The sequence below is a fragment of the Salvelinus sp. IW2-2015 genome, linkage group LG26 (assembly GCF_002910315.2).
Source record: "Salvelinus sp. IW2-2015 linkage group LG26, ASM291031v2, whole genome shotgun sequence".
In the NCBI taxonomy this organism is placed as follows: Eukaryota; Metazoa; Chordata; class Actinopteri; order Salmoniformes; family Salmonidae; genus Salvelinus; species Salvelinus sp. IW2-2015.
Genome location: NC_036866.1, coordinates 24,894,014 through 24,909,318, shown reverse-complemented (window position 1 = coordinate 24,909,318; position 15,305 = coordinate 24,894,014). Strand labels below are relative to the sequence as shown.

The 15,305-nt window shown below is 40.9% G+C and overlaps 1 protein-coding gene across 1 annotated transcript in view; it reads right to left on the bottom strand.

Moving 5' to 3' along the window:
• The window catches only part of LOC111952891 (transmembrane protein 266), a 90,115-nt gene extending 80,791 nt beyond the window's left edge, over positions 1 to 9,324 (bottom strand). The window contains exons 1-2 of the mRNA XM_023971886.2: positions 8,766 to 9,324; positions 6,749 to 6,848 (exon numbers count right to left, since the gene is read on the bottom strand). Coding sequence (XP_023827654.1) covers positions 6,749 to 6,762 — 14 coding nt within the window. The 5' untranslated portion in view covers positions 6,763 to 6,848; positions 8,766 to 9,324. The remainder of the gene's footprint in view (positions 1 to 6,748; positions 6,849 to 8,765) is intronic.
• Between the last annotated feature and the right edge of the window lie 5,981 nt (positions 9,325 to 15,305).

The window sequence follows — 15,305 nt, the reverse complement described above, 5'->3', positions numbered from 1 at the left end:
GGTTAGATGAGACAAAAATGTAGCTTTTTGGCCATCAAGGAAAACGCTATGTCTGGCTCAAACACAACACCTCTCATCACCCCGAGAACACATCTCCACAGTGTCTTATTTCCTGTTTGTTTCACCCCCMAAAAATATTTTGCATCTTCAAAGTTATGCAAATCAAATGATGCAAACCCCCAAGAAATCTATTTTAATTCCAGGTTGTAAKGCAACAAAATAGGAAAAATGTCAAGGGGGTGAATACTTTAGCAAGCGACTGTATAAGGTCCCACAAATAGTGAATGTCAGAGCAAAAACCAAGCCATAAGGTTGAAAGAATTGTCCRTAGAGCTCCGAGACAGGATTGTGTCGAGGCACAGATCTGGGGAAGGGTACCAAAAAATGTCTGCATCATGGAAGGTCCCCAAGAACACAGTGGCCTCCATCATTCTTAAATGGAAGAAGTTTGGAACGACAAAGACTCTTCCTAGAGCCAAGATTGAAGACTTTGGCCTGAATRACAAGTGTCATGTCTGGAGGAAACCTGGCACAAGCCCTATGGTGAAGCATGGTAGTGGCAGCATCATGCTGTGGGCATATTTTTCAGTGGCAGGGACTGGGAGACTAGTCAGGATCGACGGAAAGATGAACGGAGCAAAGTACAGAGAGTTCCTTGATGAAAACCTGCTCCAGAGCTCTCAGGACCTCAGACTGGGGCGAAGATTCACCTTCCAACAGGACAACGACCCTAAGCACACAGCCAAGACAACGCAGGAGTGGCTTTGGGACAAGCCACTCCTTCGGGACAAGCCACTCCTGAACATAGCTCTGCAGTGACGCTCCCCATCCAACCTGACATAGCTTGAGAGGATCTGCAGTGAAGAAYTTGAGAAACTCACCAAATACAGGTGTGCCAAGCTGCATACCCAAGAAGACTCGAGGCTGTAATCGCTGCTAAAGGTGCTTCAACAAAGTACTGAGTAAAGGGTCTGAATACTTATGTAAATGTGATATTTCCGTTGTTTTTTTAATCCATTTAAAAAATAAATAAAAAACTGTTTTTGCTTTGTCATTATGGGGTCTTGTGTGCAGATTGATGAGAAAAACAAATATTGAATTCATTTTAGAATAAGGCTGTAACGTAACAAAATCAATGGATTCTRAATACTTTCTGAATATACTGTATGTGGTTTATGGGAAAGTATTTGTTCAGAAGAGGAATGTCAGAGGAGGTCATTGGGCAGTTAAATTGAGTGCAGACAATAGGTAGAATTAGATTTTGGTGCATTGTCTGAACAAAATAACACTTTATAATTACACTATTCCTATTTTAAAACACTTTCAAGTAGGATTGCAGTTCAAATTCACCCCTTTCTTACACAAGAATGCATTAGTCTGCATTTCATTAGTGCTTCCAAATGAACAGCTGGATCTTTTTGGTGTGCAGAGGGTGTATTTCGACATGAAATTGAACAACCTCTGTAAACACAATTTTACTGAATTACACTACCRTTCAAAAGTTTGGGGTCACTTAGAAATGTMCTTGTTTTCCATGARAACATACATGAAATGAGTTGCAAAATGAAAAAATATAGTCAAGATGTTGACAAGGTTATAAATAAATAAAAATATTGAAATTATAATTGTGTCCTTCAAACTTTGTTTTCGTCCAAAAATCCTCCATTTGCAGCAATTACAGACTTACAGACCTTTGGCATTCTAGTTGTCAATTTGTTGAGGTAATCTGAAGAGATTTCACCGCATGCTTCCTGAAGCACCTCCCACAATTTGGATTGGCTTGATGGGCACTTCTTACGTAMAATACGGTCAAGCTGCTCYCACAACAGCTCAATAGGTTTGAGATCCGGTGACTGTGCTGGCCACTCCATTATAGACAGAATACCAGCTGACTGCTTCTTCCCTAAATAGTTCTTGCATAGTTTGGAGCTGTGCTTTGGGTCATTGTCCTGTTGTAGGAGGAAATTGGCTCCAATTAAGCGCCGTCCACAGGGTATGGCATGGCGTTGCAAAATGGAGTGATAGCCTTCCTTCTTCAATATCCCTTTTACCCTGTACAAATCTCACACTTTACCACCACCAAAGCACACCCAGACCATCACATTGCCTCCACCATGCTTGACAGATGGCGTCAAGAGTCCTCCAGCATATTTTCATTTTTTCTGCATCTCACAAATGTTCTTCTTTGTGATCAGAACACCTCAAATTTAGATATATCTGTCCATAACACTTTTTTCCAATTTTCCTCTGTCCAGTGTCTTTATTCTTTTGCCCATTTTAATCTTTTCTTTTTATTTGCCAGTCTGAGATATGGCTTTTTCTTTGCAACTCTGACTAGAAGGCCAGTATCCCGGAGTCGCCTCTTCACTGTTGACGTTGAGACTGGTGTTTTGCAGGTACTATTTATTAATGTAGCTGCCATTTGAGRACTTGTGAGGCATCTGTTTCTCAAACTAGACACTCTAATGTACTTGTCCTCTTGCTCAGTTGTGCACTGGGGCCTCCCACACCTCTTTCTATTCTGGTTAGGGCCAGTTTGCGCTGTTCTGTGAAAGGAGTAGTACACATCGTTGAACAAGATCTTCAGTTTCTTGGCAATTTCTCACATGGAATAGCCTTAATTTCTCAGAACAAGAATAGACTGATGAGTTTCAGAAGAAAGTGCTTTATTTCTGGCYATTTTGAGCCTGTAATCGAACCCACAAATGCTGATGCTCCAGATACTCAACTAGTCTAAAGAATGCCAGTTTTATTGCTTCTTTAATCAGAACAACAGTTTTCAGCTGTGCTAACATAATTGAAAAAAGGTTTTCTAATGATCAATTAGCCTTTTAAAATTATAAACTTGGATTAGCTAACACAATGTGCCATTGGAACACAGCAGTCATGGTTACTGATAATGGGCCTCTGTACACCTACGTAGATATTCCATAAAAAATCTGCCGTTTCCAGCTACAATAGTCATTTACAACATTAACAATGTCTACACTGTATTTCTGATCATTTTGATGTTATTTTAATGGACAAAAAATGTGCTTTTCTTTCAAAAACAAGGACATTTCTACGTGACCCCAAACATTTGAACAGTAGTRTATATACAGTACCAGTCAAAAGTTTGGACACACCTACTCATTCCAGGGTTTTTCTTTATTTGCACTATTTTCTACAAACATATAAACTGTGAAATAAYACAMATGGAATCATGTAGTAACCAAAAAAAGAGATTCTTCAAAGTAGCCACCCTTTGCCTTGATGACAGGTTTGCACACKCTTGGCATTCTCTCAACCAGGTTCATGAGGTAGTCAYCTGGAATGTATTTCAATTAACAGTTGTGCCTTGTTAAAAGTTCATTTGTAGAATTACGTTCCTTCTTAATGCGTTTGAGCCAATCAGTTGTGTTGTTACAGGGTAGGGGTGGTATACAGAAGATAGCCCTATTTGGTAAAAGACCAAGTCCATTTTATGGCAAGAACAGCTCAAATAAGCAAAGAGAAACGACAGTCCATCATTACTTTAAGACATGAAGGTCAGTCAATGTGGAACATTTCAAGAACTTTGAACAATTCTTGAAGTGCAGTCGCAAAAACCATCAAGCGCTATAATGAAACTGGCTCTCATGAGGACCGCCACAGGAATGGAAGACCCAGAATTACCTCTGCTACAGAGGATAAGTTCATTAGTTAACTGCACCTCAGATTTTAGCCCAAATAAATGCTTCGCTGAGTTCAAGTAACAGACACAGCTCAACATCAACTGTTTAGAGGAGACTATGTGAATMAGGCATTCATGGTCGAATTGCTGCAAAGAAACCATTACTAAAGGATACCAATAAGAASAAGAGACTTGCTTGGGCCAAGAAACACGAGGAAGGGACATTACACCGGTGGAAATCTGTCCTTTGTCTTATGAGTCCAAATTTGAGCATTTTGGTTCCAACCGCCGTGTCTTTGTGAGACGCACAGCATGTGAACGGATGATCTCTGCACGTGTCGTTCCCACTGTGAAGCACGGAGATGTGATGGTGTGGGAGTGCTTTGCTGGTGACACTGTCTGTGATTTATTTAGAATTCAAGGCACACTTAACCAGCAAGGCTACCACAGCATTCTGCAGCGATATGCCATCCCATCTTGTTTGCTCTTAGTGGGACTATCGTTTGTTTTTCCAACAAGATAATGACCCAAAACACACATCCAGGCTGTGTAAGGGCTATTTGAMCAAGAAGGAGAGTGATGGTGCTGCATCAGATGACTTGGCCTTCACAATCACCTGACCTCATCCCAATTGAGATGGCTTGGGATGAGTTGAACTGCAGATYGAAGGAAAAGCAACCAACAAGGGCTCAGCATATGTGGGAACTCCTTCAAGACTGTTGGAAACGCATTCCTCATGAAGCTGGTTGAGAAAATACCAAGAGTGTGCAAAGCTGTCATCAAGGCAAAGGGTGTCTACTTTGAAGAATATAAATATAACATTTGTTTAACACTTTTTTGGTTACTACATGATTCCATATGTGTTATTACATAGTTTTGATGTGTTCACTGTTATTCTACAATGTAGAAAATAGTAAAAATAAAGAAAAACTATTGAATGACTAGGWGTCCAAACTTTTGACTGGTACTGTACATACACTACTTATGCAAAAGTATTTGGACACCCCTTCAAATTAGTGGATTTGGCTAGTTCAGCCACACCTGTTGCTGACAGGTGTATAAAATTGGGTCGCAGCCATGCAATCTCCATAGACAAACAAAGGCCTTAATGAAGAGCTCAGAGACTTTCAACATGGCACCGTCATAGGATGCCATCTTTCCAACAAGTCAGTAAATGTTTCTTATACATGGTTTTAACATGGCATTACATATGTAACATACTATTCAATGGACAATATGCTGTAACAAATACTATAATGTGAAGATAGACTGTTAGTTTAAAACTCAACCTTCTTGAGAACCTATGAGAAGCTGTGTGGATTCTTAGGAAGGCGAACTCACTAAGCTATTAAAACACAATTAAATGGCTTTAAATCATAGTATTAACACTGGTGSTGTATTTATGACTAATGTTTTTTGGTCGTAGTTGCCTTGTTGCTTCAGTAAATACCCCATGGAACTTATGGTTAGAAGCCCTGGATACATCTGCCAGGAAAACATGCGTACATTTTTGTACTTCAGCAGACGCTCTCATCCAGAGCAACTTACAGGAGCGATTAGGGTTAGGTGCCTTGCTCAAGGGCACATCTACAGACTTTTCAGCTCGGGGATTCGAACCAGCGACCTTTACATTACTGGCTTAACTGCTAGGCTACCTGCCATCCATAATGTTATGTAATATCATGTAACATCATCTGTAGGAGATTTAAACTTCCCATATGTGAGCTAACTGTATATATTGTGYTAAAACGGTAAACTGCTCATCAGCACATTTTCTTGTAATGAGACAGGATCGAGACATAGAATCGAAATAGAGTGATCAACTGCTCTGTGGCAGAGACTCACGTGACCACAGAGGTTAGTTACAGTAAATGTTAGCTGACCTGTTTCAAACACACATGATTCGTCATGGTGTGTAGCGTACTCTCTGAATGGTGATGATTAGTTGGTGATGATTATTTGAATCAGCTGTGTAGTGCTAGGGCAAAAACCAAAATGTGCTCCCCTTGGGGTTCCGAGGTCTGAGTTTGGGAAACCCTGCACCAACCACTATTGCTACAGTATACTTGTCAGTATACTAGCATAAACCATCTGCAATGAGAAGAGCCTACAGCTAGTTTATTCAATATAATTGAATGTGGAAAATTATGTTATTGAATGAAGCTCGAAAAGGCAATGCAGTTCTTTCTTCTTTTTGTCAGTACATCTTCTTCACTGGTTTGCGTCAATCAATCAAAGCTTTGACAACTTTAACATGTTCAAATTTAAACTGAATGTTAAATATATGATAAATCTGTCCACTTACARGGAGGTTAAATCTTGAGTAGCAACTATTTTTCCATCTCTGACTCTTAGTGTGAGCAGAAATACACCACAGAGAGGGAGAGATTATTTAAAGTAGTGTAGAATGAAAAGAAGAGTGGTGAAAACAGCTCCGCAGACGTGATCACACCACACAAGGATTTCCCATCTGTCATTTCACCAGGGTGTYGCTGAGGACCGACTGCATTAATTCATGCCTCAGTGTTAACCAGAAAACATATCACAATTCTGTTTGTCGCCCACTGGCCAATATATTGTCCCACAGTGTTTTCATCTTCCCTTGCACTTCACCCCCCATCTCCCTCCCACTTCACCCTCATTTTCCTCCCTCCCACCTCACCCACCATCYCCCTCCCCTTACTTGGCCATAACCAGGGCTGTCATCAGGATGCAGGGGCTGTCTTGGGTACCACACAGAGAGTAATTATTATTAAGAGAAGATGAAAAGTGAACACCCCTCCTGCATGCTAAGAGATTGCAGCAGAGGCAGTCTGGTGACTGGTGGTCGTTCTCTTGGAGTGCCTAGCTAAGGCAAACTCAGCTCCCCTGCTGCTCAGGCTCAAAGTCCTTGACTGGAAGTGGATGAGGAAATAGAAAGAGGCTGTTCTCATAATCAGCTGAGGCTTGCTGGGTGTTCCATCGCAAAACCTGTGTGTGTTCATAGCGGCAGTCATGGTAAAACGCGCAAAACACATGACAATATAGTGAGAGGTTACGATGTGTTAAACAGATAGGGACATCAGAGTTAATCTGGTATGTTGATGTTTTACTTACTGTGGCTTGCTCATGTTGCTGTATTGTTTCTGTGAATGGACGTCGACACGATTGTTACTCCTGATTTCACCAGAGATTAGAGACTTGGCTCATATCACACCTGTGGAGAAAGGTTAGAAAACAAGGAAGTTATTCATAGTCTCTCCATAACTATTCACATTCTGACAACAGCGCGTCTCATATATGAACACTTGTTCATTATACTTTAAACTATTTAACATTTGTTTTGAATGTCATGTTCATTAACTGTTTTATGAATTCACCTAAAACAAACAAGATTGTCCATATAAACTACAGATGAAAGAYTCTATATTCATCTGAATAGCGTGAAAACAATAAATGAATATGAACATAAACATTATCCTACAGTATATGCTCTGCTCTGTGAGTCCTCTGGTAGTGACAGATTTAACTCTCCACCAGGGGCTCAAAAACATCACATCACTTGAATAACAAGTAAGGCAGGATGTGAGCTTCTTTTTTGCCATAGGAAATAGAACCATTGAAAAGTTCATTTAAATTACAGTCCATTCCAGCAGCTTTCCACAGACTACACACAAGAGAAGAGCAACCAGGTACATAGGCTTCACCCACACAGAATGACAATCCCCTAGTCTTTGAAAAGGGATATCACTGCACAGACAGCTGCATTCCCCACATTGCAGRTATAAACTGATGCTCAATGTGCTAGTGCGTCACTTTTAAAAAGTCTGATGAAGTTGTCAGCAGCAATATAAACACATATCAGTAAGCAGCATGCGCTGTAGAGGTTGTTTATTCAAAGCATCAATCATTCAAATGCCGGGCGGTGAGGARAAGTTAATTTGCAGAGTGTTGTATGAAGTCAGGGCAAAGGAAAAACCTTCAGACACATGAGCTGATGTGATGAGGAGTCAGTATTTGGAGCTATAGCAGAACAGAATGTAGTACAGCAGAGTAGAATGTATTCAATATAAATAAATGCAGGTCAATCAAGGGCTAGTGTAATATTGCATCAATGCTATACCCAAGAAGAAATAATGCACACAACTGGCACCTATAGGAAATGTGGTCACAGCACAGGCAATAGCATAGGCTATGTGGTGGAAAGGTTGTTATTGCTGTGCAGTAAAGACAATGAGTGAAATAGAAAGCATTGGAGTTACTGTATGCAGGATTTCTTCTKTTTAAAGAAACCAGTCAATCCCAGCTCCTAATAATGGATGTGGCCATAGGTCAAGGACTTGACTTGACAACCCATCAGACAGGGTAGTTATTTAAGGTAAGCTCTCGGGAAACAGGTAGAATATATATTGAATAAAACATCCATCAATTCCAAGACTTGAGTAAATACTTACACTACTCTATACTCATCATGAAAATACAATATCTATCTATCAGGCTGTAAATGAACTGTTGCCATATATCCATGTTGTTCTCCAACATATAGTAACTTGCATTCCCCCTTAAAGGCAATAATTACTTGATTTTTTAACGGCGCGCACAGGTTATGACATACAGCAAGGCAACCATTTCATATCGTCCAATCCCTTCACTTCCCAATATTCTTAGTTACAGCCTTCTGTCTACATTTCAGTATCCACCTCTTGTATCCTACATTCRTATCCTACATTCGAAGTTCCCCCAATAAACACAGGGTTCTACCTCAAAGACTTGTCAACATTGATCCCTGCTAAACAGATAAAGGCTAGTATGTCTCCATTATTCTTCACACACAAGGCCTTGGACAGCTTTCTACAATGACTGTTATTCTGGTTCAAAGCACGTGGAACAACAGATATATAGGTTGCTACTACACGGTAGCTACTATAAATAGTAAGCTATATTAGATGTTTTCCTGAAAATTTAGCAAAAKAATCAATAGTGCAATAAAAAAACACAGCACGAATATGACAACTATTGTGGTCATTAAGACGCCAATAAAAGAAAAGGGGAAGGAATAGATGAAACAGTGAAAGTCACAGGCAGGAAGTATCGAAATAATTAATAAATATGATATTCTGACAAATAAACATACCTTTAATGCTCTACATTGTTGAAAGTATGGTCGTGACTTCCATGCCCTCCTAATGATGATGGTAATGTCTCCCTTGTCGATGATCAGTGTGAGCAAGGCTCGGTTCTTGCTGTGTGTAGGCTGCTGCTATCCTCTCCAGATTTGCATTGGCCAAGTACCCGTGCTGCTGCTTAGAATACAGGGCACAACGAAAAAGCCCGATCCTTACTGCAAGCCTCATCCTTCACGAAGGCGCTATTAAATGTCCACCACTATCCACATATTCAGATAATGGCATCTTTGTAACGGAAGGAGGGCATTCTAGTGCACAAATCGCGCCTGCTCACAGGGTTTCCCCATAAACACGTTATGGACTCCATGTGTCCAGTATAGGTTAATGACCAGGAACTGTCCAGGTGCTGAAATTGTGATCCAGCGTCATCCACAGATGCGAAGCAACAAACTATATCTCACAATGAAATGTGAGATCAAAATCCGAAATAATTTACGTTTTTATGGCTTTCATAAAGAGCTTTTTCATGCCACCCACCCCCAGAAGCATCATCAGTGTTCCTCGCGATAACGTCGCAGTGATAGCAGGACAGCATACTGTTCCAGTTCCTGGATGGTCAAAGGCTACTTTGACGCATGTCACTGGGTCTTTCCATGAAATTAGTGACTTTTGCGTCCCTTTGATATTTTAAGTGAAAATTGTGCACCAATATTGAATTGAAAAAAAAAGAGTTATATGAAATGAAGTGTCCTTTAATGTAGACCACATGGAGAATTCAATAAATCCGATTTTCTATATAAATAAAGGCTTGCAAAAGTGCCAAAATTCCGCATTTTGGCATGCCCCTCCATCAACTCTGTGTGACTTCAAGGAAGATTCTAACCCAGGTATACATCCCTTTCCTGCAGTCAAATAACCTAGTGTCCCCATGGGTGGAATGTTTTTCCTATTTCCCCCCCTCCCCCCAAAAAATGTACAGCCGAAAATCTAGTGTTTCTATGTCAAACAGTTTTATATTATATTTCAGTCTTCTGTGATGTATATAAAGTGTAATATTGGGATGCAAACTCAAAATAAATTGAAAACATTTCAACTCTATATCTGACATGTGTCACGTTCCTGACCTGTTTTCTCTTGTTTTGTATGTGTTTATTGGTCAGGGCGTGAGCGGGGTGGGCATTTCTATGTGTTGTGTTTCTATGTTGGGTTAAAGGGTTGCCTGGTATGGCTCTCAATTAGAGGCAGGTGTTTGGCATTTCCTCTGATTGAGAGTCATATTAAGGTAGGTTGTTCTCAATGTTTGTTTGTGGGTGATTGTCTCCTGTGTCTTTCGTGTCTGTGTATGTGCACCACACGGGACTGTCTTGGCTGTTCGTTCGTTTGATGTAGTCTGTTCCTGTTCGTGAGTTCTGCATGTAGTTATGTAAGTTCCATGTTCAGGTCTGTCTACGTCGTGTTGTATTTTGTAATTTCCAAGTGTTTTCGTATTTCGTCTTCGTGTTTCAATAATATATTTTATGTCTAATTACCTCGCTGCGTATTGGTCCACCGATCCTTCTCTCCTCTCCTCGTCCGAGGAGGAGGAGGAAGACGACAGCCCGTAACAACATGGTACAAGTATCTTATTTTTTTAAGCCCATAACCATGTGAGGTGCATACTTTGTTTCAAAGTAGATTTGTTTAAGACTACCTAGAAACACTCTGTGTGACCTTGATTTAGCCCACTGCAGTAAAAGGTTAATCCCCAAATTTCACAGAACCTTCTAGATCTAGATATAGGTTAGCTATAGATTCCTCAGATTATGCTACACGACTGACATTTAGGCAATCTTGTAGTTTCAAAAAGTAGTAGGCCTATTTAAATATTACATAGTAATTATGATTACAAGACTTTGCACTTATCCCTGACTTTTATCTCTGACATAGGTGTATTTGAACTTTTAATGTTTGTGATGTATACATTGCATAATAACCAACTATTCTGAATAGCTACATTTTCCAATCTACAATCTACACTGAGTGTACAAAACACAATGAACACCTGCTCTTTCATGACATAGACTGACCAGGTGAATCCAGGTGAAAGCCATGGTCCCTTATTGATGATACTTCTTAACCACTACAATCAGTGTAGATGGATGGAAGGAGACCAGTTAAAGAAGGATTTTTAAGCCTTGAGACAATTGAGGCATGAATTGCGAATGTGTGCCATTCAGAGGGTGAATGGGCAAGACAAAAGACTGAGTGCCTTTGAACAGAGTGTGCTAGTAGGTGCCGGTGCACCGTGTCACGAACTGCAACGCTGCTGGGTTTTTCATGCTCAACAGTTTCCCATGTGTATCAAGAATGGTCCACCACCCAAAGGACATCCAGCCAACTTGGCACAACCTGTGGGAAGCATTGGAGTCAACATGGACCAGCATTCCCCTGGAACGCTTTTGAACCGGGGGTGGGGGGAGGGCAACTCAATATTAGGAAGCTGTTTCTTAATATTTTGTGTGCTCAGTGTATGGTGTTTTGACCTGACAGTCAACCTCTCAACAACATGCATTTGACAAGATGAGCACTCTCTTATGGTGTTTTTTCAACATGAGCATATGGGTTATTTGATCAATATGACAATATATCAACAGTATTTCACCTCCAAGGCTGGCTACCCAGCAAACCAAAAATTGGTTCTGTGAAGTTTAACAGAAATTTGTGGGTCGCAGGCAACTGTTCTCATAACACAAAAACAGTTCAGTCGAGCTGATGATTATAGAATATTTGTATAAAACATTTGCCTGATTTTGCAAGAACATTCTTAGAACACGTTTCATCTATTCTTTAAAAGTTCCCAGATTGTTTCATTAGGTTTGTGAGAACAGTCTGGTGGGAACATTGTGGGGACATCACAAAAAGATGTTCCCAAAATACAAAAACTGTCCACAATGTTTATTTTAGGATGCAAAAAACATTCACCTGTAGTACAAGAAAATTCTAGAACACATTTCGTCTGTTCTTTAAAGGTTCCCAAGAATGTTTCATTAAGTTGTGGCAGTGGTGGAAAAGTACCCAATTGTCATAAAGTAAAGATACCTTAATAGAAAATGACTCAAGTAAAAGTTAACCCAGTAAATGCTACTTGAGTAAAAGTCTAAAATATTTGGTTTTAAATATACTTAAGTATCAAAAGCAAATGTAATTGCTAAAAAATACACTTAAATATCAAAAAGTAAAAGTAAAGTTAGAAAACTAGACGGCATATATTTTCTTGTTTTTTAAAATGTACGGATAGCCAGGGGCACACTACAACCCTCGGAATAATTTATAAACAAAGCATGGTGTGTTAGTGAGTCCGACAGATCAGAGGCAGTAGGGACGACCAGGGATGTTTCTCTTTGATAAGAATTTGACCATTTTCCTGTCCTGATAAGCATTTAAAATTAACGAGTACTTTTGGGTGTGAGAGAAAATGTATGGAGTAAAAAGTACATCGTTTTTGGTGGGAATGTAGTGAGGTAAATAGTAAAGTTAAGTAGAGACACCACAAAAAACTACTTATGTAGTACTTTAAAGTATTTTACACCACTGGTTGTGGAACAGTCTGGTGGGAACATTGTGGGGACATCACAAAATATATGTTCCCAAAACACAAATACTGTCCAGTTGTGCAGACGATTATACAACGTTTCTCTTTAAGGGTGCAAAAAACATTCACTAGTATTACAGGAATGTTCTCAGACACATTCTTTTAGGTTTAACATACTATTCCATTGGATGTTCACACAATATAATTGTCTTTGAGTTCTTTATAACATTTAGACAATGTTATATTGAGTTTTATATAATACTACCACAACATTCTCAGCATGCAAGTGTAGCTCCTTAAAGCAGTTTGGAATACAGTACTTTCACATGATGTTTTCTTTCCTGACGTAATGACGATTCAACTTTTTGAGGATATAAGGTATAAGAGAGACCAGATGCAGACACAGGAGGCAGATGTTAGAGTCCAGAGTTTATTAACAATCCAAAATGGGTAGGCAAGAGAATGGTCCGGTGGGACAGGCAAAAGGTCAAAACCAGTTCAGAGTTCCAGAGGTACAGTAGGCAGGCAGGCTCGAGGTCAGGGCAGGCAGAATGGTCAGGCAAGGCGGGAATGGAGTCAGAAAAAACACAAGCATATGTTTTACACTTCATATGTTGATAATCTGCATCACCAGGGGATAGATTGGCCTTTTCAAATATGTCAATCAGGACACAGACGACAGAACAGTTATTAAAATGTTCCATCCTCTTCATATGCTGTGTACTTGTAATAACTGTATTTTATGGTTTTCTTTCTTCGTCACGTGTTGAAATTGAGAAAAGGTTAAAAAAAAAAAAAAATATTCAGTTTAAAGGTTCTGTCTAGATTTAAGAAGCATATGAATACACAAGAATACAAGTTATTTAAATTAAGTTTTTATGCAACTAAAATCACACTTCAACAGACTTTCAACACGTGATGAATTAAGAATCATAAAATGCAATGTTACAAGTTGTAACGATCGTCCTGGGAAGAAGGTGACCAAAACGCAGCGTTGTAAGTGTTCATGTAATTTAATAAAATAACCTGAACACTGAAACAACAAAAACAACAAAGAGAGTGAACGAAACGAAACGTCTTGTCTGGTGCAACAACACAAACAAGAAAACAATTACCCACAAACAAACAGGTGAAAAAGGCTACCTAAGTATGGTTTCTCAATCAGAGACAATGATAGACAGCTGCTCTGATTGAGAACCACACCGGCCAACACAATAGAAATGGAAAACGTAGACAAAACATAGAATACCCACCAACTCACCCCTGACCAACCAACATAGAGACATAAAAGGGATCTCTAAGGTCAGGGCGTGACAGACCCACCCCCACAAAGGTGCGGACTCAGGCCGCAAAACCTAAACTATAGGGGAGGGTCTGGGTGGGCATCTATCCGCGGTGGCGGCTCTGGTGCGGGACATGGACCCCCGCTCCACCTTAAGCTTGGCCCACCCGCCGCCGACCCCGGACTGGGGACCCTCAGCGGGCCCCGGACAGGAGGGAGACTCTGGCTGCTCCGGACAGGAGGGAGACTCTGGCTGCTCCGGACAGGAGGGAGACTCTGGCTGCTTCGGACAGGAGGGAGACTCTGGCGCTCGGACAGGAGGGAGACTCTGGCAGCTCCGGAAGGAGGGAGACTCTGGCAGCTCCGGACAGGAGGGAGACTCTGGCAGCTCCGGACAGGAGGGAGACTCTGCAGCTCCGGACAGGAGGGAGACTCTGGCAGCTGAAGGCATCACTGGAGTGGAGAGACACACAGGAGGCTTTGTGCCATGGCTCATCCTGGAGGCTTCTTGCCATGGATCATCACTGGAGGCTTCTTGCCATGGATCATCACTGGAGGCTTCGTGCCATGGGTTCATCACTGGAGGCTTCGTGCCATGGTTCATCACTGGAGGCTTCGTGCCATGGATCATCACTGTGGTAGGCTTCGTGCCATGGATCATCACTGGAGGCTTCGTGCCATGGATCATCACTGGAGGCTTCGTGCCATGGATCATCACTGGAGGCTTCGTGCCATGGATCATCACTGGAGGCTTCGTGCCATGGATCATCACTGGAGTGGAGAGACACACAGGAGACCTGGCTCTGGGAGAAGGTACAGGACTCACCAGGCTGGGGAGACATGCAGGAGGGTTAGGGCTTAGCACAGGCACAGGACTCACCAGGCTGGGGAGACATGCAGGAGGCCTTGTCACTGGGCCGTGGAGGCGCACTGGAGGTCTCGAGCTAAGAGCCTGCACAACCCGTCCTGGCTGGATGGTGACTTTGGCCCTGCACATTCGGGGCGCAGGCACAGGACCACACCCGGCCAAACACATAGAAATGGAAAACATAGAACAAAACATAGAATGCCCACCCCAACTCACGCCCTGACCAACCAACATAGAGACATAAAAAGGATCTCTAAGGTCAGGGCGTGACACAAGTACACATATGAAGAGGATGGAAACATTTTAATAATTCCAAAATGATGTTCTGTGTCCTGATTGACCATACTTGACTGAAAAAAACCCACAAGGCCACAGCTATACCCTGGTGGCTCAGAGTGTTAATTATGTGGCTGGTTCAACCCCACATATTCTGTAACCATGCTTCTTTAGAAACAAATGGGATATTGTGGTACAGCTATACTCTACTAAAAGAGAGGATGACTATTTAGACAAACTGTAAATATTGTGTAAAAATGTACTTATTTTTCATGATCTGAAAAGCCAAAGTGATCCTAGATCAGCACCAATGATTTACATATACACTGGACAACGGTAATGGGCACTGTGTTGAAACTACCGTGCATCCATCCATCATTGCAATAAATATTTAGTAAACTTTAGAAATTAATTTATTAATGAGATTACTAATGTCACTGTATCCAGTACAACAACAAAAATACTTAAATACATGTAATTTTGTCCTTTAAACATTTAATTGAAATACTATAGAATTCCATTCATTCCTATGGAGAACTTATCCTACTGGG